This window comes from Aquarana catesbeiana, linkage group LG01, assembly GCF_042186555.1.
Source record: "Aquarana catesbeiana isolate 2022-GZ linkage group LG01, ASM4218655v1, whole genome shotgun sequence".
In the NCBI taxonomy this organism is placed as follows: domain Eukaryota; kingdom Metazoa; phylum Chordata; class Amphibia; order Anura; family Ranidae; genus Aquarana; species Aquarana catesbeiana.
The window spans coordinates 544,674,483-544,698,189 of record NC_133324.1 but is presented as its reverse complement, the minus strand read 5'-3'; the positions used below and the strand labels follow the sequence as shown (position 1 = coordinate 544,698,189).

The following is a 23,707-nucleotide window of genomic DNA, read 5'->3' as shown; positions in this document are numbered from 1 at the left end:
TCATGGATGCCTCTAGACCTCTGAAGGTATTCTGTGGTATATGGCACCAAGCAGTCTGTAGAAGATCCTTTAAGCCTTGTAAGTTGTGAGTTGGGGCCACCATGGCTCAAACTTGTTTTTCAAGCACATTCCACAGATGCACGATTAGCTAGAGATCTGGAGAATTTAGAGGCCAAGTCAACGCCTCAAACTCGTTGTTGTGTTCCTCAAACCATTCTTGAACCATTTTTGCAGTGTGGTAGGGCGCAATATCCTGCTGACAGAGGTCACTGCGATCAGGACATATAGTCTCCATGAAAGGGTGTACCTTGTCAGCAGTAGTGTTTAGGTAGGTGGTACGTGTCAAGTGACATCCACATGAATGGTGGTACCCAAGGTTTCCCAGCAGAGCACTGCCTCTGCCCAGTTTGCCTTCTTCCTATAGTACATCCTGGCGCCATTGCTTCCCTGGGTATGCAATGCACATAATGTCAAAGAAAATGCGATTCATCAAACCAGGCTGCCTTCTTTCATTGCTCCATGTTCCAATCCTGATGCTCACGTACCCATTGTAGGTTCTTTTGGCTGTGGACACGGGCCAACATGGGCACCCTGACTGTTCTGCGGCTACGCAGCCCAATATACTGCAGAGTGTAAGGCCCATTTTTTTTCTGCTTTAAACACATCAACTTCAGGGACATCAAGTCTACCTGCTGCCTAATATATACCGCCAACTTTCAGATGCCATTGTAACAAGATGTTCAATAATTTTCACTTGTCAGAGGTCATAAAGTTATTGGTGATCACTGTATACTGGCCTTAAAACAGTATTAATCCCAAAAGCAAACATCTATTACATTGTAGCTTACCAATTAATAGATGTAATAACTGCAATAATTTGATTTTTTAGGCTTTCTTTCTTCTATTTTCATCTGGTGATCCAACCAGCAAGTCTGTTGTTTTTTAAAAGCACAAAATTTCCAGCAGAATATAGCAGTTTAGAGGGATGAGACAAACCATTTAACACTGGCAGGGGTTAACGGGAAACCTTTATCTCAAAGAAAATACTGTTGCTGTAACTAGTTGTGCAACTGCAGTGTGAGTTTAATTTTTTAGTGTATTAAAATCTGCTAGTATACCTAACACCAGACTGACAATGTTGCTGTCCATGGGTGCCTAATACAGGAGGTGTGTTACTGGCCAAATTGCCAGGTGAAAACGGAGGGAAGAAAGCTAAAGAAAAGAAACTGCTGCAATATATTACATTTCTGGTATTAATGCTGTGTTAATGTGCCTTGTCGGTTACTGACCATGTTACTAGGTACTTATACTTTTTGTTTCTGTATAACTTGAAAAATGTTAATACAAATTCAGTGGCAAAAAAAAAATTCTAGGACACAATTTGGACTTTTTAGGTTTGTTTTATAGGCATTCGTTGTCAAGTTTGAAGGGACCACTATATTTGACCTTTTCAAAAAATAAATAACATTTTGTTTGTTCCTCCCAAAGATTTGCCATCTAGTGCTCCTATTGATATTCCTGATGCCAAAAAGAGAACAAAGAAGAAAAAGAGATGTAGAGCAACAGACAGCTTTTCTGGACGATTTGAAGGTCATTATTTTATTTAAAACACATTTCATAGAGACTGTGGGGGTTATTTACGAAAGGCAAATCCACTTTGCACTGCAAGTGCGCTTGAAAGTGCACTAAAAGTGCACTTGGCAGTGCAGTCGCTCTAAATCTAAGGGGTAGATCTGAAATGAGTGGAAGCTCTGCTGATCTTATCATCCAATCATGTGCGAGCTAAAATGCTGTTTTTTATTTTCCTTGCATGTCCCCCTCGGATCTACAGAGACTTTACTTCCAAGTGCACTTTTAGTGCACTTTCAAGTGCACTTGCAGTGCAAAGTGGATTTTCCTTTAGTAAACAACCCCCTGTGTGTGCATATTTGAAATAAATTGTGTATATATAGTGGTAACTTTAACACAGTAAGTGTTTGTTTTTCACAAACGTTTATTAAAGAAGTCAAAAACATTTTCTTTTTTCTTTTTGCATTTATAGTTTTTATTTCACTCTTCAGCAAAGCACATAGTACAGTACAAAAGAGAGCAGTGTGCCAAACATGGCAGATTAATAACAGTAATACAGAAGGGTTTCTTCACAGTAAGAGCTGTGAAAATGTGGAATAGACTCCCTCCAGAAGTGGTTCTGGCCAGCTCAATAGATTGCTTTAAAAAAAGACCTAGATTATTTCCTTAATGTACATAATATAACTGGATACTAACATTTATAGGTACATTTGATCCAGGGAAAATCCGATTGCCTCTCAGTGGAACAGGAAGGAATTTTCTCAAATCGCCTTTCAGGACAACCTTGGAGAGAGTGTAGCTCCGCCTTCTTCACAGGAAACACATGCTGCCTTTAAATCCCTCCTCTTCCACCATGGCCTCAGTTATTGTGTTTCCTCCGCCATGGTGGAAGCATGTGCCTGGAACCAGGGAGCTGCGCTCTCTCCAGGGTGGAAGGGCATTAGGCTTACCTTTTTTCTTAGTTCAGTGACCATCCCAGCACCCCTCCAGGTGCGGGGGGTGTTGCAGATCTCGGTCTCTCCATCTCAGGGGAGTTAGGGCCCTCAGGAGGTGCGGCGTCTGGTGCCTGGAGTCCGCTTTTTGCAGGGTCCTAAGAGATGGCTCTGGTGGACGAGCGGGGACCGCTGCCGGTCAGCTGCGTGTCCCGCATCTCAGTTCCGGGTCCCGGCCGACGAGGGCGTCATGTCCGGTGACGCGGCTTCCTGAGGGGGGGTGGCGCCGTGGTTCCAAGCACCTGGAAAGCAAGGACCAGAGAGCGGGTCTATAGACTGGCGCTTCCGCTTTCGGCCCTCGCTGATGAACAGGGACCGGGAAAATTTAAAAAACCTGTGGGTTTTCGTCACTTTGCTGCGGTCAAGCCCAGGTAAGAGAGGTACAGTGGTACCTTTTTTCTGATCCCTATGGGTTTTGTTGGTTTTTGTTTGTTTTCCTCCCTAAGGGAGCCTGTAGCTACACGGTCAGAGGCTACCTCTCTCGGACACTGCAGCATGGACTGGGTACCTCACTATTAACACTGCTTGGGTTTCTGTTTTCCTTGGCTTGGTGATGGCTTTGCTATATACTAGTGTTGTGGGTTCTTGGGACACTAGGTTTAGTAAAAATTTATTTCTCATTACAGGAAAAAGCGTTAGGGAAAACTAAACATGCAAATCCACCAAGTCAAAGGAAATGTCCTTCTTGCAAGAACCCCCTTAGGGATTTGTGGCAGAAGGCACTGTGCAGATCCTGTATTAAGGACCTGGTGGAGGAAGAAACGTCCCAGCAGTACAAGGACTTATTCTCTTCTGTAAAGGAACTTACGAACTCGCTGAGTTCTGTCAGGTCCATATTGATATAGAACCCAGCAGTTCAGGTTGAGTCCCAGAATCCACCACCTAGTCCAAGAGCATCCTCATCTAGACTAGTGGAGATTGAGGACTCAGGTGATGAAGGGGGGAGTACTCTTCTCACTCAAGGATTCAGATGAGGATGAAGAGGAAGATGATAGCAGATCCTCTCGGTACAAGCTATCTTTGGAGGAAGTGGATGATCTCTTAAGAGCAATCTACACTACTCTTGGAATTTAGGAAGAAAAGGTACAACTGTCAGTACACAACAAAATGTACCAGGGTCTGGATGAATCTAAACAGTGTTTCCAGTTCATAGGGTCCTATCAGAGTCAGTCAAGAAGGAATGGAAGGACCCTTAGAGGGGCCCTTTTTTCTCCAAGACCCTTAGGAGAAGGTTTCCATTTGAAGATAAAGACTCTGAAGTGTGGAATAAGAAACCACGGGTAGATGCTGCTTTCTCGCAGGTTTCTAGACGTACAGACCTTGTGTTTGAGGATATAGGGGTGCTGAAGGACCCGATGGATAAGAAGGCAGACTCCCTTCTTAAAAAAGCTTGGGATGCTACATCAGTCAGTCTCAAACCTGCTATGGCTTCCATGGTTGTGGCAAGGAACCTGGAATTCTGGGCGGAAAAGCTGAGAAGCCATGTTGAAGCAGGCACACCGCGTAAAGATTTGTTAGTCTTTTCCCTTAATACTAAAAGCTGTTAAGTATATGGCTGATGCTTCAGCTGAATCAGTCAAGTTGGCGGCAAGGTCATTAGCACTGGTGAACTCAGCCAGACATGCGGTCTGGCTGAAGACCTGGTCTAGTGGCACAGCTTCCAAGGTTAAGCTGTGCAGTTTACCTTTTTCAGGTGACTTTCTTTTTGGTCCAGACCTTGAAACAGTCTTAGATAGAACAGCTGACAAGAAAAAGGCTTTCCCTGCCAAAAAGAAACAGCCAATTAAAAAGAATTTTCGTGCTGTTCAACAGCCCCATAAGAGTAAGGAGCAGGACTGTAAGAGCCATGGGGTCTCCCAAAGGGGTAAGGGAAGAGGAGGAGTTCTTTTTAGATCTCCCCCAGACCAGCCCTCTAAAAGTAAGTGACAATCTGCCCCCAGTAGGGGGCAGATTGTCAGCCTTTCACCTTCAGTGGAACAAGACATCTCCAAGTCTGTTCGTGAAAAGCATTAGAACTCAGGGATACAGGCTGGAATTTTCAGAGCCACCCGGAGCAGATTTTATGTTACAGCCCTACCAAGAGATCAGGATAAAGCTTCTGCAATGTTGAGCCTACTACAGGATCTGATTCAGCAAGAAGTAATCATCCAGGTCCCAAAAAAATTAGGAGGGCAGGGGCATCTATTCTCATATATTCCTGGTAAAGAAGCCTTCAGGGAAGTACTGCTTGATCCTGAACTTAAAAATCTTGAACAAATCAATACGGTACAAGCATTTCAGGATGGACACAATCTTTTCAATTACGAAGTTGCTGACTCCAGGCTGTTTCATGGCATCCCTGGATTTAAGAGATGCTTATATTCATGTTCCGATAAATCAGACTTCTCAACAGTTTCTACGCCTGGCAGTGGATCTGGGGAACTCAGTATGGCACCTCCAATTCAGAGCTCTACCATTCAGACTTTCATCCTCCCCCAGGATCTTCACAAAAATTATGGCGGAAGCTCTGGAACCTCTGAAGTTGAGAGGGATTTCAGTTGTCCCCTATCTGGACGACCTGTTGTTCTTCACAGATTCCAAAGAGCAAGTCTTTCAAATCTCCAGATGTCCCATGATCACCTCAAGAACTTAGGGTGGCTCCTAAATTTGGAAAAATCCAATCTCGAACTCTCACAGGAGATAAAGTTTTTGGGTTACACCATAAACTCAGTGCTTCAAAAACTCTTTCTACCACAGGAAAAAAGGGAAAAGATCCAATCAGTGGTGAAACAGGTTCAAAACAACCTGTCAGTGTCAGCCAGGTCAGCTATGGCAGTGTTGGGTCTTCTTACAGCATCAATTCCAGCCATTCAGTGGGCCAGATTGCATTCAAGGCCCCTCCAGTTAAACATACTAAGCAGTTGGTCATACCAGGAACCATTAAAAAAACAGATAAAACTTTCCTTAAAGGTAAATTGGGCTCTCTGGTGGTGGAGAAATCCATCCAACCTGACAAAAGGCCTTTCTTGGGTCTTTCCAATGGACAAGCGTCTAACGACGGACACAAGTTCCTGGGGCTGGGGAGCCCACCTGGACGGTCAGACTTCTCAGGGGGTCTGGTCCAAGTCAGAAGCCCAAAATTCCTCAAACTGGCGGGAACTGAATTTTTCTGGGTTTCCTAGCCTTTCAAGATGTAGTGAAGGGCCATCATGTTCAGGTACTGTCAGACAACACAACTGCAGTAGCCTACATAATGAAACAAGGCGTAACCAGGAGCAAAAGGCTCCTAGAGTTGGCTAGTCAACTACTGATCTGGGTGGAACAGAACCTGGCCTCATTATCAGCAGTCCACCTGAAAGGTTCTCAGAGTCTTCTAGCAGATCTTCTAAGCAGATGGAAGCTGGTGGAAGCGGAATGGAGCATAAATCAAGAAGTCTTCCTGATGATCTCCAAAGCTTGGGGGCAACCCCAAATAGATCTGTTTGCCAACCAACAAAACTCAAAAGTACGCAAATTCTTCTCTCTCCACCGAGGAGATCAAGCAGTAGGCATAGATGCTTTCGCCCATCCGTGGCATTACCAGCTGTGCTATTCTTTTCCCCCCTTTCCTCTGATACCACTGGTCTTAAGGAAGTTCAGAGAAGAAAAAAATCTGATCCTGGTCACTCCCTTCTGGCCAAAAAGGCCTTGGTTTGCGCCTCTGTTAAATCTAGCCACGGAACCTCCATAGAAGTTACCGTCCAGAAAAGTTCTTCTATCGCAAGGGTCAGTGAACCATCCGGAAGTGGACTATTTTCAGTTAACAGCTTGGTTTCTGAAGACCACTTGAAGGCAAAAGGACTATCTGACAAAGTAGTAAAGACCCTTCTTTCAAGTAGAAAAGAAGTCACTCAGGCCATATACATGAAGGTCTGGAAAAAATGTAACTCCTGGTGTGCTTCTAAAGGCGGGAATGGAGAAGGGACTGGCAACCAGCACCCTGAAAACTCAGGTGGCAGCTTTATCTGTTTATTTTGAAAAAACTTTATCCAAAGAAGCTTTAATTTCAAGATTTTTCAGGGCACTCGCACGAAATAGGCCAGTAGCCCTTAAAGATTTTCCCAGTTGGGATTTTTTTTATTTTGCAGGGTCTCTCGGGAGCTCCGTTTTAAACCCTTACAAGAAGCATCCTTGCAGAATTTGGTTCTCAAAACAATTTTTCTGGTGGCCATCACCTCTGAAAGAAGAATCAGTGAGCTCCAAGCTCTGGCAGTTACAGAACCTTTTCTGAAAGTTTTTGACAGAGTGGTCCTTTAAACGGACCCAGTGTTCCTTCCTAAGGTTTCTTCTACCTTTCACCGATCACAAGAAATAATCCTGCCCACTTACTCCAACTCCGACCAATCCAGGCGAAGAAGTTTTTCATACTCTGGACGTGAGGAGATGTTTGTTACACTTCCTTACAGTAACCAAAGTTTCTCATAATAGTCACAAAAGCAGTTTGTGATGTCTTGAGATTTGTGAAGTTTAGAGCCCTGAGGGGATGTTAGAGTAGATATGTGAGTCTTGTTTTTGGTGTTCTGTAGAGTCCGAGCCAACAGTCTCCCTGGCTTGCCCCAAATTCATGTAAGCAGAACAGAGTTAAGGGTGTCTCAAAATTTTAAGGTCAACTGCCGTCTTGGTTGCTAGGGAGCATTTGAGATTGTTTGAGTCAAAAACATTTTACTTATTCGGCTGTTTATTAAAGACAATGATCCAAAGTTACATATTTGTGTGTGGGGAAAAGCATGTGAGCCTCTAAGATTCTGTTCATTTGATAGAGAAAATCAGAATTTGGCCTAATATCAATTATAAAAGCCTATGTGGTGTTATTTAAAAAAGGATCAAGGTCTTCACCAAGTAACTGCAGACCTGTTAGTTTACCTTCTATAGTTGGGAAGATACTGGAGAGTTTAATAAGTGACCACATAGATGATACTTTGCTAGAAAAAATATTTTAAGCAATAAACCGCTTGGATTCATGAAAGACAGAAGTTGGATACAGGCTTGGAAAAATCAATTTGTAAATGGATAGAACTGACTAAAAGACTGTTATCGGAGAGTAATGCTTAATGATTTATACTCTGAATGGTCTAAGGTTGTTAGTGGTGTACCCCAAGGTTCAATGCTGGGACCCTTTTCAATGTATTTACAAATGATATAGAGTCTGGGCTTAAAAGTACCATTTCAGTCTTTGCAGATGACACTAAGCTATGCAGTGGAATAACGTCCTTGCAGGACGTTTCTGATTTCAAGCCAACCTCAATTCACTGTTTATTTGGGCAACTATGTGGCAAATGAGGTTTAATGTTAATAAATGTAAAGTTATGCACTTGGGTGCTAAGAATATGCATACATCATACATACTAGTAGAACAGCTGGGGGAGTCAGTGGTGGAGAAGAATCTGGGTGTTCTGGTAGATCATAGGCCTCAAGTCCCGACACACTCCCCCTTTTCCAATGCCAGGCCAATTTCCAGCTTTCAGCGCTGTCACACCTTGGGAATTACTCAGGCATGCAACTCTGTACCCAAATGAAATTTGTATTTTTTTTTTTGAGACAGATGGAGATTTATTTTCATGGTTTATAATCCCCACTTTTTTTCTTTTTTTGCTGTATAAAAGAAAATAGACACTTTTATTTTTTATTTTTTTGTGCATTTTTAATACATTTTTAGTACAAAAGCAAGAGAAAAAGGAAAGTGTGTCGAAGGCAGTGGAAATATGTACCCTAAATCATCAGGGAAGGTGAAACTCTGCATAGAACAGGGGGATCCCAACATTGTGCCTTCTACAAAAACAGGTCGTAAGACCTCATAAAATGATAAAGTCCAAAGAAAAAAGTCCCCAAATTTTGGTTTCTGTTAAAAATTTAGCAAATAAATGATCTTCATAAATTTAGGCCAAAATGTATTCTGCTACATTTCTTTTGTAAAAATATCCAAAATCTGTGTATGTTCTTCAACCACTTCAATACCAAGCACTTACACCCCCTTCCTGCCCAAGCCAATTTTCAGCTTTCGGTGCTGTCGCTGTTTAAATGACAATTGCGAGGTCATGCTACACTGTACCCAAACAGAATTTTTATCATTTTGTTCCCACAAATAGAGCTTTCTTTTTGTGGTATTTGATCACCTCTGTGTTTTTATTTTTTGCTAAACAAATAAAAAAAGAGGTAGGTGTAGAATTGCACCACAAAACACATTCTGCTACTCCTCCTAAGTATGATGATAGTACATGTTGGAGACTTTTTCACAGCCTAGCCACAGAGAGGCCCAAAATCCAAGTAGCACTTTTTAAGGCTTTCTAAGGGCATACATTAGGCACCCAATTTCCTGACTACGCATCACACTTGTGGAGGCCCTGGAGCACAAGGACAGTGTTAAGGACACTGATATGGGGTATCTTGGTGATCAGGACGCTGATATGGGATATAGCGGTGATCAGGACGCTAATATGGGGTATGATCAGGGTGCTCATAAGGGGTATGTAGGTGATCAGGACGCTGGTATGGGGTATGGCGTTGATCAGGACGCTGGTATGTGATATGGTGGTGATCAGGACGCTGGTGTGGCTGTGATCAGGACACTGGTATGTGGGAATGGTAGTGATCAGGATGCTGGTATGGTGTATGGCGGTGTTACTGTGAGCACTGGTGACACTGGGACCGGTGCCCGGAGGCTGGCTGGCTCTCCCCCCCCCCCCCCCTTCCTTTTGTGGGTTTAACTGGAAGGACCTGTGTTTTTTTTCAACCAGACTATGTTACTACAGTGAGGCAAAAAGGTATTTGATCCCCTGCTGATTTTGAACGTTTGCCCACTAACAAAGAAATGATCAGTCTAATTTTAATGGTAGGTTTATTTTACCAGTGAGAGACGGAATAACAACAAAAAAATACAGCAAAAACGCATTTCAAAAAATGTATAAATTGATTTGCATTTTAATGAGTGAAATAAGAAGTACTTGATCCCTTCACAAAACATGACTTAGTACTTGGTGGCAAAACCCTTGTTGGAAATCACAGAGGTCAGACATTTCTTGTAGTTGGCCACCAGGTTTGCACACATCTCGTTTGTCCCACTCCTCTTTGCAGATCCTCTCCAAGTCATTAAGGTTTCTAGGCTATTTGGTAACTCAAACCTTCAGCTCCCTCCACATATTTTCTATGGGATTAAGGTCTGGAGACTGGCTAGGCCATTCTAGGACCTTAATGTACTTTTTCTTGAGCCACTGCTTTGTTGCCTTGGCCGTGTGTTTTGGGTCATTGTCATGCTGGTATACCCATCCACGACCCATTTTCCATGCCCTGGCTGAGGGAAGGAGGTTCTCACCCAAGATTTGACGGTACATGGCCCCATCCGTCGTCTTTTTGATGCAGTGAAGTTGTCCTGTCCCCTTAGCAGAAAAATGCCCCAAAGCATAATGTTTTCACCTCCATGTTTGACGGTGGGGATGGTGTTCTTGGGGTCATAGGCAGCATTCCTCCTCCTCCAAACACGGCGAGTTGTGTTGATGTCAGAGAGCTTGATTTTGGTCTCATCTGACCACAACACTTTCACCCAGTTCAGATGTTCATTCAGCCAACTTCAGAAGGGCCTGTACATGTGCTTTCTTGAGCAGAGGGGCCGTGCGGGTGCTACAGGAGTTCAGTCCTTCACAGCGTAGTGTGTTAGCAATTGTTTTCTAGGTGACTATGGGATCTGCCTTGAGATCATTGACAAGATAATCCCGTGTAGTTCTGGGCTGATTCCTCATCGTTCTAATGAGCATTGAAACTCCACGTGGTGAGATTTTGCATGGAGACCCAGACTGAGGGAATTTGACAGTCATTTTGTCTTTCTTCCATTTGTGAATAATCACACCAACTGTTGTCACCCTCTCCCCAAGCTGCTTGGCGATGGTCTTGTAGCCCATTCCAGCCGTGTGTAGCTCTACAATCTTGTCTTTGACATCCTTGGACAGCTCTTTGGTCTTGGCCATGGCGGAGAGATTGGAATCTGATTGCTTCTGTGGACAGGTGTCTTTTATACAGGTAACAAACAGATTAGGCGCACTCCCTTTAAGGGAGTGCGCCTAATCTCAGCTTGTTACCTGTATAGAAGAGACCTGAGAGCCAGAAATCTTGCTGATTTGATAGGGGACTAAATACTTATCTCACTAATAAAATGCAAATCAATTTATAACTTTTTTGAAATGCATTTTTCTGGATATTTTTGTTGTTTTTCTGTCTCTCACCGTTAAAACAAACCTACCATTAAAATTCTAGACTGATCATTTCTTTGTCAGTAGGCAAATGTACAAAATCAGGAGGGGATCAAATACTTTTTTCCCTCACTGTATGTATCTATATAATCAACTGAATAATAATAAGGTGTGAGTGTTGGTGCCATGTTTTTAGAGCCTGTTTACAACAAGACTGTGCAATAGTACATAAAACATACATTGGTGTGCTGCAATGCAATTAATTTTGATCAGAACGCAATGTGGGCAGCACAATGCATAGTATCCTTAAAGCGGTGTTCCGCCTAGGGGAAAAAAAATTAAAACTTTTAATATATGGACACTTCCGTGTCTAGGGAGCCCGCAATGTCGGCACCCTAGCTGGTTTTCGGCTCGGCTGTCGGGTGCTGCCGCCGCCATTCGTCATAAGTGAAACTGGCAGTTATATAGTTACGGCTTTCGGCTTTACAGCCGGGTACCTATTGCGCATGCACGAAGCACGCTGCAATTTTTTTATTGGCCCGACGGAGGAGAGAGAAGGAGGTGCCAAACTTCCGAGGGTCGACACCACGGCGCAATCTCCCGGAAGTGGGGAAGGGTACCTGTCAAAAACAGGCACCCGTTCGCCCCTCCCCCCTGAAAGGTGCCAAATGTGGCACCGGAGGGGGGGGGAAGCAGATAAGCGGAGGTTCTACTTTTGTATATGAAAAATTGCAACTTTCCCAAGATTCTGGTGCACATTCATTTTGAATGTCATAAATCTACTGCCTGCATTAAATGACCTAACATGTGCGCTGCAGACCACTGCAATATGGTGCTAATGGACCCTTAAAGCAATTCTTAGCTTTAACAAAGTCTTTTTTTGCAACCACATAGTTTTCTGGGGACCCCAACAACAGGTAATGATGCTCACCTGGCTGAAAAGTGTTACAAATGTATTTTTTAAAAATTTGGACTCTACCACTCCAGTACTCTAGAAGATCTTAAAGAATACCAGACTAACATCTGAGGCCTCTCTTGCATTGGCGAGTTTCGGGGTTCGTGAGTTTACCATCAGAAGAATAGTGAACAATGATGTGCATGTCTGGATTGCAAGGAAAAGGCCACTACTATCCAAAAGGGCCATTCTGTCTATCTATAGTTTGCTAAAGACCATATAGTTATGGTAAAGTTAGAAGGCTGTTGGAAGAATATATTATGTATAAATTAGACCCAACTTAGAACTTTTTATTGGCTTTAATTAAAGTGTTATGATCGAGGCTGCCCAGACAAGTATAACAAAATTGGGGATAGGTGGCTTGCATCTGCGGACACATGCACTATTGGTTCGTAAAATAATAACCCCTTCCAGAGTGGAATCTCATGAATAGATCCATTTCCCATCCATTGGATATTTGTTGGGTTCATTGTCTAAACTGTATAAGTTCTTGACATGTTGTGTTTACATGTGTATAAGCCACAGCTCTGTTATATGCTTTTCTCTTGTATTGCCTTATAACTTGCAGAAATATCTTTCAAAATGTAAATTGTTCAATAAAAACTTAAAAAAAAAAAAAAAAAGTGTTCTGATCTGTAAAGGGCAAACACTGCATGCAAGGATACAAATCTTATTGCATCTGGGAAACTGGTATATCCTGGTACGTTATAGCAGTATCATGGAATGGACCTGCATTGCTGCCTCTGGCTAGAATGACTTTGATGATCATTGATGGAGTTCTAAATTGTACATTGTACCAGTAAGTCCTGCAAAAAAATGTCAGGGTATCTGTACATTAGCTAAAGCTTAAAGTGGTGTTTAACCCGAAAGCAAACTTTTTTTTATTATATTGCAGCTTACCAATTCTTAGATGTCATGGCTGCATTGGTTGGTTGTTTATTTTAAACTTTCTTTTATTTTTCACCGGGTGATCCAACCAGGAACATCTGTTCTTTTTCAACAGAACAAGCTCTCCTGCAAATGTAGCAGTTAGTGTTGAGACAGACCATTTACCACCAACAGGGATGCTTATAATGGTCACAATTTTTTTATTCATATAAAACGTTTATCCCAGAAGGAAAAAACTGTTGCTGTAACTGCTTAAAACTGCATTGTGGGCTGCAGTTTCGCTTCATTTTGTTAGTGTATTTAAATCTGATAGTACATCTGACACGCCACTCTCTCCCAGACTGACAATGCTGCTGTCCAAGAGTGCCCGTGTGCTCCTGCATCTGGAGTGGGGACACTCTAATACAGGAAGTTTATTATTGACCAGATCACCAGGTGAAAACAAATGGGAAAAAGCCTAAAAAAAAAGAAACCTAATGCAACTACCACATCTAATGATTGGTAAGCTGCAATAATTACATTTTTGGTTGACACAGAAGAACGTTCATGTTTTCAATTGGCCAAGTAAAAGTCCTGACCTTAATACTATAGAAAGTTTGTGGAAGGATCTGCAGTGAGCATTTCATGCTACCTGCATCCATGAGTTGAAACTGTCCTGTAAGGTGGAGTAGCCTAAAATGTTTCATAGCTAATGTGCATGACAGATCAACAGTAACTGAAAACATTTAGTTGCAGTTATTGCTCCCCATTAGGGGCACACCAGTTACTTAAATGCACACTTTTGTCTTAAATATATACAGTAACTTAGGCCCTTTCATATGTCTGATCAGGTCCCCTTGTCCGTTTTCAGGGGGACCTGATCAGACCCTCCATTCTCTTCTATGGAACCGCTTACGTCCGCTGACACCTGCCGGCATCCAATTCGATCTTGTCCGCCAAAAACAGACGAATGGAGGTTCTATTCCCCATCTGTCTGGCGGATCGGATGGAAACGGACAGGCGGTCCATTTCCATCTGATTGCCCCATAGGGGAAAGCTGGACTGTGTCAGAGCGCTTACTGCCCTGTCATCCGGCTGCTCTTCGGGGTTTAGCGGACTCCCTGCTGAGCAAGCAGATTCTGCTTTGTGGATGTGCCCGTGTGAAAGGGGCCTTAGCCTACTTTTCCTAAGAAAACAATGCATTTCTTTATTTAATCCTTTTGTTGGATTTGCAGATCACATTTTAGGACTTGTAGAAATATTACCATTTCAGAAGGGTTCACAAACTTTTCAGCACCACTGTACATGCTACTCATTTTGAGCTTTTTACATTCTACATGATCATGATATGTTTACTTCATGATATTCTTAAATAATAGGAATGTCCAAATATGCTTTATACAGACATGTACCAGCTGCAAGATGAGGTTCTTGGTGAAGGAGCCTTTGCCAGAGTCCAAAGCTGCATGAACCTAATAACCAACAAGGAATATGCTGTGAAGGTGATTGTACAAAACTTTTTTTTTCATCATTTTTGCTATTTCAGCTTCAGTGTTTTTTATGTTCTGTAAACATGTGTAAATTACAAGTCTGTTCTTTGCCCATGTAGGGAAAGCAACAGGTAATTTTTTTTTTTTGGCGGCTCCTACCAGCAGCTTAAAGATAGAGTCTTTCTTGACTCCAAGTATATGATTATTTCATTGTCATGCAGGTGTACTCGCAGTGGAGTACGCACACAAAGGTCTAACAGTCTCTGTTCTGCCAAACAAAGCGGTAGGAAAGGAAGAGGAGTATAAATTGCTGGCTGGAGCTCCATCAGAGTCAACCTGTTGCTTTTCCCTGCTTGGGCAAAACACCAAGTTACTTCATGTTTCTTGTAAAGAAAAAAACTTTAAATTGGGGAATGAATAACCCTTGTTTTGTTTTTTTTTTCTTGAAATGCATTTTTATTCTGAAATGTAAGTGCATGTCCACTTTTTATTTATCTCTCTGCCATGGTAAATTATAATGTTGCCTTATATAGTTTACTGAAGAATTAAATTGAAACCTGGTTGAACTTTCATCAAAATTTAAATTTCTCTGTTGTCCACTGAGGAACCCAGTTTTATTTTAACAAGCAACCAAGGGTTATACTACTACCCACAGGAAAAAATTACATTTAAAGCTGATCTCCATGTCTCATTTAACTTTCATTTTGATCAAGCTGGTCCAGATGAACTATTTACTTATACAATTATATACAGTTCCAGCAGCGGTACATAAACTACCCATCCCACTCCCAGAACAATATCGAATTGGGCGCTGCTTAGCCATTCAGAGGAAGCTTTGTATTCTATGCCCTTCAAACATTGCTTGGCACTCTTCTTATACCCCAGGGCAGAAGGGGCACCTGCTATGCTATTTTCACTGTCCTTACTCCTCCCCCCTTCACTTTCTACTGTTTGTTTGCTCTCCTCTCACATGTATCTTCACTGCTCACATCCTGCAGCCTCCTGTGTCAGATCTGACCATTCCAATCACTGACTGTCTGCCTGACACCCTTTCCATGCCAGATTACTTTTTGATCTCTTAACTGTTCAGCAGCTCAGTACATTCTCTGCAGTCATTTAAGGTGGCCATAGTAGGAATGAGATAAAAAAAAGGAATCATCCATTCTACGGCCACCTTAAATGACTACAGAGAATGTACTGAGCTGCTGAACAGTTAAGAGATAAAAAGTAATCTGGGATGGAAAGGGTGCCAGGCAGACAGTCAGTATGTGGACCCCTAGAGAGGAATGCCCAGATCTGAGACCAGTGCAGCCACTCAGTGCTGTTCAATGGCAAAGATTAAATGGCATGTCACCATGAATAGGGTGCACCACAACTACCTGCAAGTTTGTTCAATAAACATAGCTGGGGCATTGTGGGTCTGCATTTTCAGAGTTAAAAAGGCAGTGAGTAAATTATATATTGCCCCCTCACTGCTTATCAAACACCACAATAGCCACCCATCCAAATCAGCCCTTAAAGTCCTTTTAGCCCTCCTTTCTCTCTTTGTGTTCGCCTACAGCCCTTTAGATTCATGCATTTCAACACACCCAAGTTCCCCTCATTCATCCTACTGACATACAGTAGATGCCAAATTAGTTCTCCTCAGATTGACACAAGTGACGCAGTATGATTATCATGATGATATGATGATGATCAATGAAGGACCGTAGAATGAATCCTTAGACCCCTATCCCCACTGATCAGAGCACAGTGGGCAGATGACAGGTCTGTGTCCGCAGTTTATGCGGGGCAAGCCATGGATTGAGCCAACTGCTCTATAGGCAGTCGGGTGTAAATGGACTCCGCTGTCCGTTTACACCTAACTACCCCCTGATCCACCTAGACATAGGCGGCCATATCTTTTTCTTCTTTTTTTTTTTTTTTTTTTTTTTGCGGATTGCATTGGAGGTAGGCAAATGAGCAGGATCGGGGGGGGGGGGGTTGGGGGTCTCATCAGGTAGGCTGTACGGGGATATGGGTCTAAAGCCTCGTACACACAGTGCGATTGTTGGCCAACCGAGCATCTGATTTTTGTCAAAAGGGAGTGTGCCTGGATCTTGTCTTGCATACTAACAGTACACAATTGTCATGCAACAAACACGAATGTAGTGACGTACTACAAAGAATTTCAGCTCTTGAGCGCCACCCTTTGGGCCCCTTCTGCTAATTTTGTGTTTGGTGAGCATTGATTCTGAGCATGTGTGTTTGTACTTTCGAGTGAGGGATTTGTGTACTGACCATACGAAAATCTGACAACAGACCATTGTCCGCCAAAAATTTACTAGCCTGCCATCCAACATTTTTGGGCCGAAAGTTGGACAACAATTGTCAAAAGGAGCGTACTAACGGTCATATTTTAGGACAACAGTCTGTCAACAGACAATTCCCTGCCAACAATCGCATCGTGTGTACGAGGCTTTAGTCCAAAGAAAGTCTTTATAAACTTGAAATGTTTCCCTTAATTTCTGTTGGTTTCTCCAGGTATTCTGCTTTAAATCCAACAATCCAAAAACATACTGGTAGAGTTATTGGCATTTGAACTAATTGGACTTGGATTGTAGGAGTGAGATAGGGGAATTTATGTATAGGATTTAAAAAAAAAAAACAAAAAAAAAACTTGTTTTATTAGAATAAGCAGGAGATTCATACAAATGGTACGCAGTAAAAAACATAAGAACACATTCCAGTAATCTGTCTTCTATACAATATTATACATAATAGTCTAGCATACTAGTATGAGATGAACGCATACTAAGGCATGCCTCCTAATTAGTCATATCTGTTTGTCTTATGAAAAAAGAACAGTAAACAGACCAGAGAAAAACAGGTTATATCCATAACCCTGTTTCCCATATAGAGATAGTGAGTGCAAGCATCAGAGTTACCTATTGTACTCTAAATATCTGGAAGGCATCATGGAAGTTGGCACTGCTATAGACAATCCATCTCTATAAAGGGGGATTAGATATTAAATTTAATAAATAGTCACTCGTGTCTCTAACCAAGGACCCCGAATTTTGGTAAACTTCATAGGGCACCCCCCAGCCTCATAGGTTAGCTTGTATAATGGGCGGTTTTCATTAATTACTCTCTTCCACAGACAAATATGTCAGTGTTCAGACTGAATCCAATCCAATACCACAGTTTTTCTGGTGTAATAGAGCAATAAACACCAAAACAATTTGGTCTTAGTAGGAAGCACAACATCTTCAAACCCCTCCAGAAGACACCACTTGGGGCTGCAGATATTGGGGAGTTCAAAAGTCTCTGAAATAAATGCAGTAACTGCTTACCAGAACAGTCTGACCCTATTACAGGACCATACCGTATGAAAGAAGTCCCCCTGCTCGATCTTGCACTTATGACAAGTGGGAGATGTCCGTTTTATGCATTGAAAGTATTTTTGGGCTATAATATGTTCAATGTGAATATCTGAGCTATATTCATTTATCCCTGACAGAGATAACAGTATCTGGGTATGAACTACATAATGCTTTCCATTCATCGGGTGTAAGATCAGGTATGTCCAACACCCACTTGGTAAGGGCCTTCTCTAATTGGGGCGATTGGTCTGTCTAGCAGCAAGGCATAATATGTGGAAATCAGTTTGAAACAGTCAGGAGAAAGAAGCACATGTTCCAGCTTAGAATAAGCTATAAGGTTTTTAAGGTGCAAGCCTGATGTAAACAATTTTCTGAGTAACATGTCTATTTAAGTAAAAATTTTTGCTTCATTATTTCCAGTGCTTCCTTTGTAAATATATAAACATTTTGCATTCCAGATCATAGAAAAGAGACCTGGTCATAGCCGAAATAGAGTTTTTAGAGAGGTTGAAATGCTCTATCAGTGTCAAGGTCACAGGTAAGAGTGAATATGATAGACATTATGCAAAAAGTGACAAATATGTGGTTAGAATATACCTCTAACAACTTTCTTGTTTGTCACAGCAATGTCCTTGAACTAATTGAGTTCTTTGAGGAGGAAGAAAAATTCTTCTTGGTGTTTGAGAAGATGTACGGTGGTGAGTGTTAAAGGGCATTTTGTATACCCATAGTTTATTTTCCATGTTAGGAGTTGTTACTGATAACTTGGGTAAACGCAATGTACAACTGCCACAACTTTGATTACAGTGGGAAATTATTTTACTACTTTTGGCTTTCAGGCTGCTGTTTTTCTGATTTTTTTTTTTTTTACAAAATATTGAAACATTTTTATCCCCAATATTCAGTGGTGGGGCACAGCATCTGACCTCTGGCAAAATGTCCTGTCTCTAGGAGGTTGGGAGTATACAAGGAGGGAAGAACAGTGCCATTAAGGCAGGGCAAAAGGGGCAGCCATCCTGAGCCCTGTCGTTGTGGGGCATAACATTCTAACAATATCTCCCTGTCACATAGCGCAGCTGCAGGGACAATGAAGCAGTTAGCAACAGTGTCCTTGCCTGACAGTGGAGCTGACCAAAAGGTGAGAAACACTGCCAAGTGGCAGAGGCTGGAGGAGTGAGGGAGGGTCGCAGAGAGGAGTCATTGACATTCCTAAAGTGGCATGGATGAGCAGAAAGCCGTGGGCGGCAAGAGTTACTATCTAAATGAGAACGTGTGCTTGGCTGTTTTAGCCGCTAATCTATTATCACCCTTCTATGACACTGTGCTTGCTATTTCTATTACCAGCACTGTCTGTACATAACACCGGTCAGCATGGATGAGCGGACAGCTAGTATGTTGTGTGATTAACAATCCAAATTAGGTAATTTGCCCCGCTGAATTGAACTTTCACTGCTTTAGCTGCTAGACTATCACTCATCTCTGCCTCTCTGCTTGCTATGATCATTGATAGTACTGTTTTGAATGTAATCCTGGTCAGCTTCCTTAACCCCATCTTTTCTGCCACAATCTGCCACCTTTTCAATGCAAGAGAACACTTCTACTCTGGCAAGGGGACTGTTGTGTGTAGCATAATCTATCTAGCAATCAGTCAGTTAGCAGTAATGATGTGCAGTAACCTCTAGTAACCAATCCATTAGCAGTATTAATGTGCAGTAACCTCTAGCAACCAATCCGTTAGTGGTAATGATGTGCAGTGTCCTCTAACAACCAATATGTTAGCAGTAATGATGTGCAGTTACCTCTAGCAACCAATCAGTTAGCAGTAATGTGCAATAACCTCTAGCAGCCAATCAGCAGTAATGATGTGCTGTAACCTCTAGCAACCAATTTGTTAGCAGTAATGATGTGCAGTAACCTCTAGCAACCAGTCGGTGAGTGGTAATGATGTGCTGTAACCTCTAGAACTCAGGAGGTTTTGGCTGTGGAGGCCTTGATATCTAACTCTAACATGACCTGGAGTGACCGAAAACTGACAAATATTTTATCCAAAACAACTGCATTTTAAGAGTTCGGATATTGGCTCAGATAGTTAGGAGCATTTTATGAAATCAATGGGTCTTTGTTCAAGATCATAAGTTGGACCCATTGCTTGATAAGAAAAAGGGCTGTCATGAGTATGTGGGTGGCCAGAACTACAATCTTAGCATCAGCAAATATGGTGCTGGCTGCCTGTGCCAGTAAGCTTAAAAAATAAAAATCCATCACTGCTACCACCTCTTGGACCTCTCTAAATGAAATTATGGGAACCAAGGAAATATGGATTAATTTTTATTACTCCATGTGTGCAGTGTGTCAGGAAACAGTGAGCCCCCCTTCCCTTGGGGCCTGTGTACCCTGCGTACATCAATGATATTTATATAAAAACCAAAAGAAAATGACAACATGTAGTTGCAGGGAAAGCTAATGGATAAAAGGATATTCTGAGAGTGGCTGAGCAAACCAGCACAAGCCCACTGCGTGAACAGACATGCAGCCACCATGAAGCATACAGGTATGCATCCACAAGGAGCGTCCTGTGGACTGCACCAGCAAGAAATTTATGTATACAACCGTCTGCAACCAAAAATAAAATAATAAAATGATTGTAGTTAAAAAGTAAACTTGTTCTTGTGTGCACCACCCGGTGGGTAAGCTCCACCCATCCTGGCACTGATGCCGATGCTCCATGCACCAGGTGTCCCCTTGGCCCACATTTGGGGAGGAGCTCCTCTGCACCCTGTCCACGCCGCTTTTAGCTGTTGCTGTTAGAGGAATCTCCCGCTGGCGATGCACCGACACGTGACATCATTGTGGTAACACCACGTGCCGTTGCCTCGAAAAAGCGGCTGTTGGCGCCAAGCGTCCAGCACTCCTCCCACTGGGGTGTGGCTCCCCCAGTGTGAACACATATATAAACACAGTCTCAACACACTGCATGTCAGTCTTATTTGAGCTCTGCTAGTGTGGATACCTGTAGACTTTAGGCTGTTTAAAGGTAAAGAACGTATTTATTTTTAGTTGACGGGAAGACTGTGTCTATCTGCCTTCCCTGTCTACCCCTATGGCAATTTATTTTACTTTTTAACTACAACTACTTTATTATTTTCTTTTTGGTTGCAGACAGTTGTATACATATATATCTTGCTGGTGCAGTCCACGGGACGCTCCTTGTGGATGCATACCTGAATGCTTTGCAGCGGCTGCATGTCTGTTCACACGGTGGGCTTGTGCTGGTTTGCTCAGCCACTCTCAGAATATCCTTTTATCCATTAGCTTGCCCTGCAACTACAGGTTGTCTTTTTCTTTTGGTTTTGTGTAAGTATATTATCAGCTATGATTATACCTCAAATTACTCAATAAAATTAATAGTCCTGCTCACATAATGTGTTGCAATGTGGCTATTAGTAATTTTGTTTATTTCAGAAAACACAATCACCAAGAATTTAAACTCCCCTGAAGAAGGAATATACAGTAACAATTCCGAAACATGTTGGGTGTTACAGGATACTTTTTTTACTAATCACAGCATGACTCTGGCAGCTCATGTGAATACCTGTACCAACTGGGTTTGATTCCACTTTCCATTGTGCAATATATTCTATGTATATGTATATCTTGTTTTTATTACTATAGGGCAGGGGTGTCCAAACTTTTTTCAAAGAGGGACAGATTTGATGAAGTCAACATGCGTGAGGGCCGACCATTTTGCCTGGCATTCTTTGAACCATTAAAATTCGGTCTTAAGCCTCGTACACGGTACGATTGCTGGCAGGAGATTGTCTGTTGACAGACTGTTGTCCTAAAATCTTACTGTTAGTATGCTCCTTTTGACAATTTTTGTCCAATTTTCGGCCAACAAATGTTGGATGACAGGCTAGAAAATGTTTGGCGGACAACGGCTTGACGTCAGATTTTCGTATGGTCAGTACACAAATCCGTCACACAAAAGCCGAAAGTACACACATGCTCAGAATCAATGCTCATCAAACACGAAACTAGCAGAAGGGGCCCAAAGGGTGGCGCTCAAGAGCTTAAATTCCTTGTAGTACGTCACTACGTTTGTGTTTGTGGCACGACAATTGTGTACCGTTAGTATGCAAGCCAAGATCCTGGCACACACCCCTTTTGACAAAAATCAGACGCTCGATTAGACAACAATCGTACCGCGTGTACGAGGCTTAAGTGTGTTCGTCCGAGCACTAATACACTGCCCAACAAGAATTCTCTTGCCTTTGTGGCTGTGTGTGGTGAACAGATGAGCTTGGGCGTGTTATTTGGATATATATCTTTTGTGGCCCCCAACGAATCCCCTAGCGCCACTCAGGACCAAGGATGAGCTTGGGCATGTTATTTGGATATACCGTATTTATAAGCATATAAACACGCACCTTCACTTTAAGCGGGAAGTTTCAGGAAAAAACTTCAATTTTAAATAAAGAACTGTGAAGCCAAATAAAGGTCAGTGCCCATCAATGCAGCCTAATCAGTGCCCATCTGCAGGCTCACCATTGCCATGAATGCAGCCTCACCATTGCCATGAATGCAGCCTCACCATTGCCATGAATGCAGCCTCACCATTGCCATGAATGCAGCTTCACCATTGCCATGAATGCAGCCTCAGCATTGCCATGAATGCAGCCTCACCATTGCTTGAATGCAGCCCCACCATTGCCATCAGTGCAGCCTGATCGATGCCCATCTGCAGCCTCAGAGGGGACAGGGAGGGGGCGGGACGAACGTCAACAGATTACATACAGGAGAATCTCCTGTTTTCTCAGCGGCCTCTTTAATACAATGTCCGCCTCCTATGATAGACAGATCAGTCATCCAATGGCCGCCCAGGAGACGGGACTTCCTATTACAGAGGCCACCATGTAAACAAGAAAATTCTCACTATATGTATTCTGTAGGCGCTCGCCCCGCCTCCTCCCTTTCAGCTCTGAGGTGTGTGTATGTGTGTATATGTATATGTGTGTATGTATGTGTATATATGTATGTGTGTGTGTGTGTGTGTCTCTGTGTGTATTTATATATATATATATATATATATATATATATATGTGTGTGTGTATATATATCATTTAAAGTTTAAGTTTATTATTTTCTCATTAATGTACACACAGCACCCCATATTGACAGAAAAAAAAGATTTTTGCAGATTTATTAAAAAAGAAAAACTGAAATATCACATGGTCCTAAGTATTCAGACCCTTTGCTGTGACACTCATATATTTAACTCAGGTGCTGTCCATTTCTTCTGATCTTCCTTGAGATGGTTCTACACCTTCATTTGAGTTCAGCTGTGTTTGATTATACTGATTGGACTTGATTAGGAAACCCACATACCTGTCCATATAAGACTTTGCAGCTCACAATGCATGTCAGAGCAGATGAGAATCATGAGGTCAAAGGAACTGCCTGAAGAGCTCAGAGACAGAATTGTGGCAAGGCACAGATCTGGCCAAGGTTACAACAAAATTTCTGCTGCACTTAAGGTTCCTAAGAGTACAGTGGCCTCCATAATCCTTAAAAGGAAGATGTTTAGGACAACCAGAACCCTTCCTAGAGCTGGCCGTCTGCCCAAACTGAGCTATCGGGGGAGAAGAGCCTTGGTGGGAGAGGTAAAGAAGAACCCAAAGATCACTGTGGCTGAGCTCCAGAGATGCAGTCGGGAGATGGGAGAAAGTTGTAGAAAGTCAGCCATCACTCCAGCCCTCCACCAGTCGGGGCTTTATGGCAGAGTGGCCCGACGGAAGCCTCTCCTCAGTGCAAGACACATGAAAGCCCGCATGGAGTTTGCTAAAAAACACCTGAAGGACTCCAAGATGGTGAGAAATAAGATTCTTTGGTCTGATGAGACCAAGATAGAACTTTTTGGCCTTAATTATAAGCGGTATGTGTGGAGAAAACCAGCCACTGCTCATCACCTGTCCAATACAGTCCCAACAGTGACACATGGTGGTGGCAGCATCATGCTGTTGGGGTGTTTTTCAGCTGCAGGGACAGGACGACTGGTTGCATTTGAGGGAAAGATGAATGCGGCCATGTGCAGGGATATCCTGGACGAAAACCTTCTCTCAGTGCTCAGGACCTCAGACTGGGCCGAAGCTTTACCTTCCAACAAGACAATGACCCTAAGCACACAGCTAAAATAACGAAGGAGTGGCTTCACAACAACTCCGTGACTGTTCTTGAATGGCCCAGCCAGAGCCCTGACTTAAACCCAATTGAG

At 42.6% G+C, this 23,707-nt stretch overlaps 1 protein-coding gene across 1 annotated transcript in view; it reads left to right on the top strand.

The window, feature by feature from the left end:
* Positions 1-23,707, top strand: part of LOC141105330 (MAP kinase-interacting serine/threonine-protein kinase 2-like) — a 221,628-nt gene that overhangs the window by 132,676 nt on the left and 65,245 nt on the right. The window contains 4 exon segments of the mRNA XM_073595198.1: positions 1,489-1,590; positions 13,986-14,083; positions 17,895-17,974; positions 18,061-18,134. Coding sequence (XP_073451299.1) covers positions 1,489-1,590; positions 13,986-14,083; positions 17,895-17,974; positions 18,061-18,134 — 354 coding nt within the window.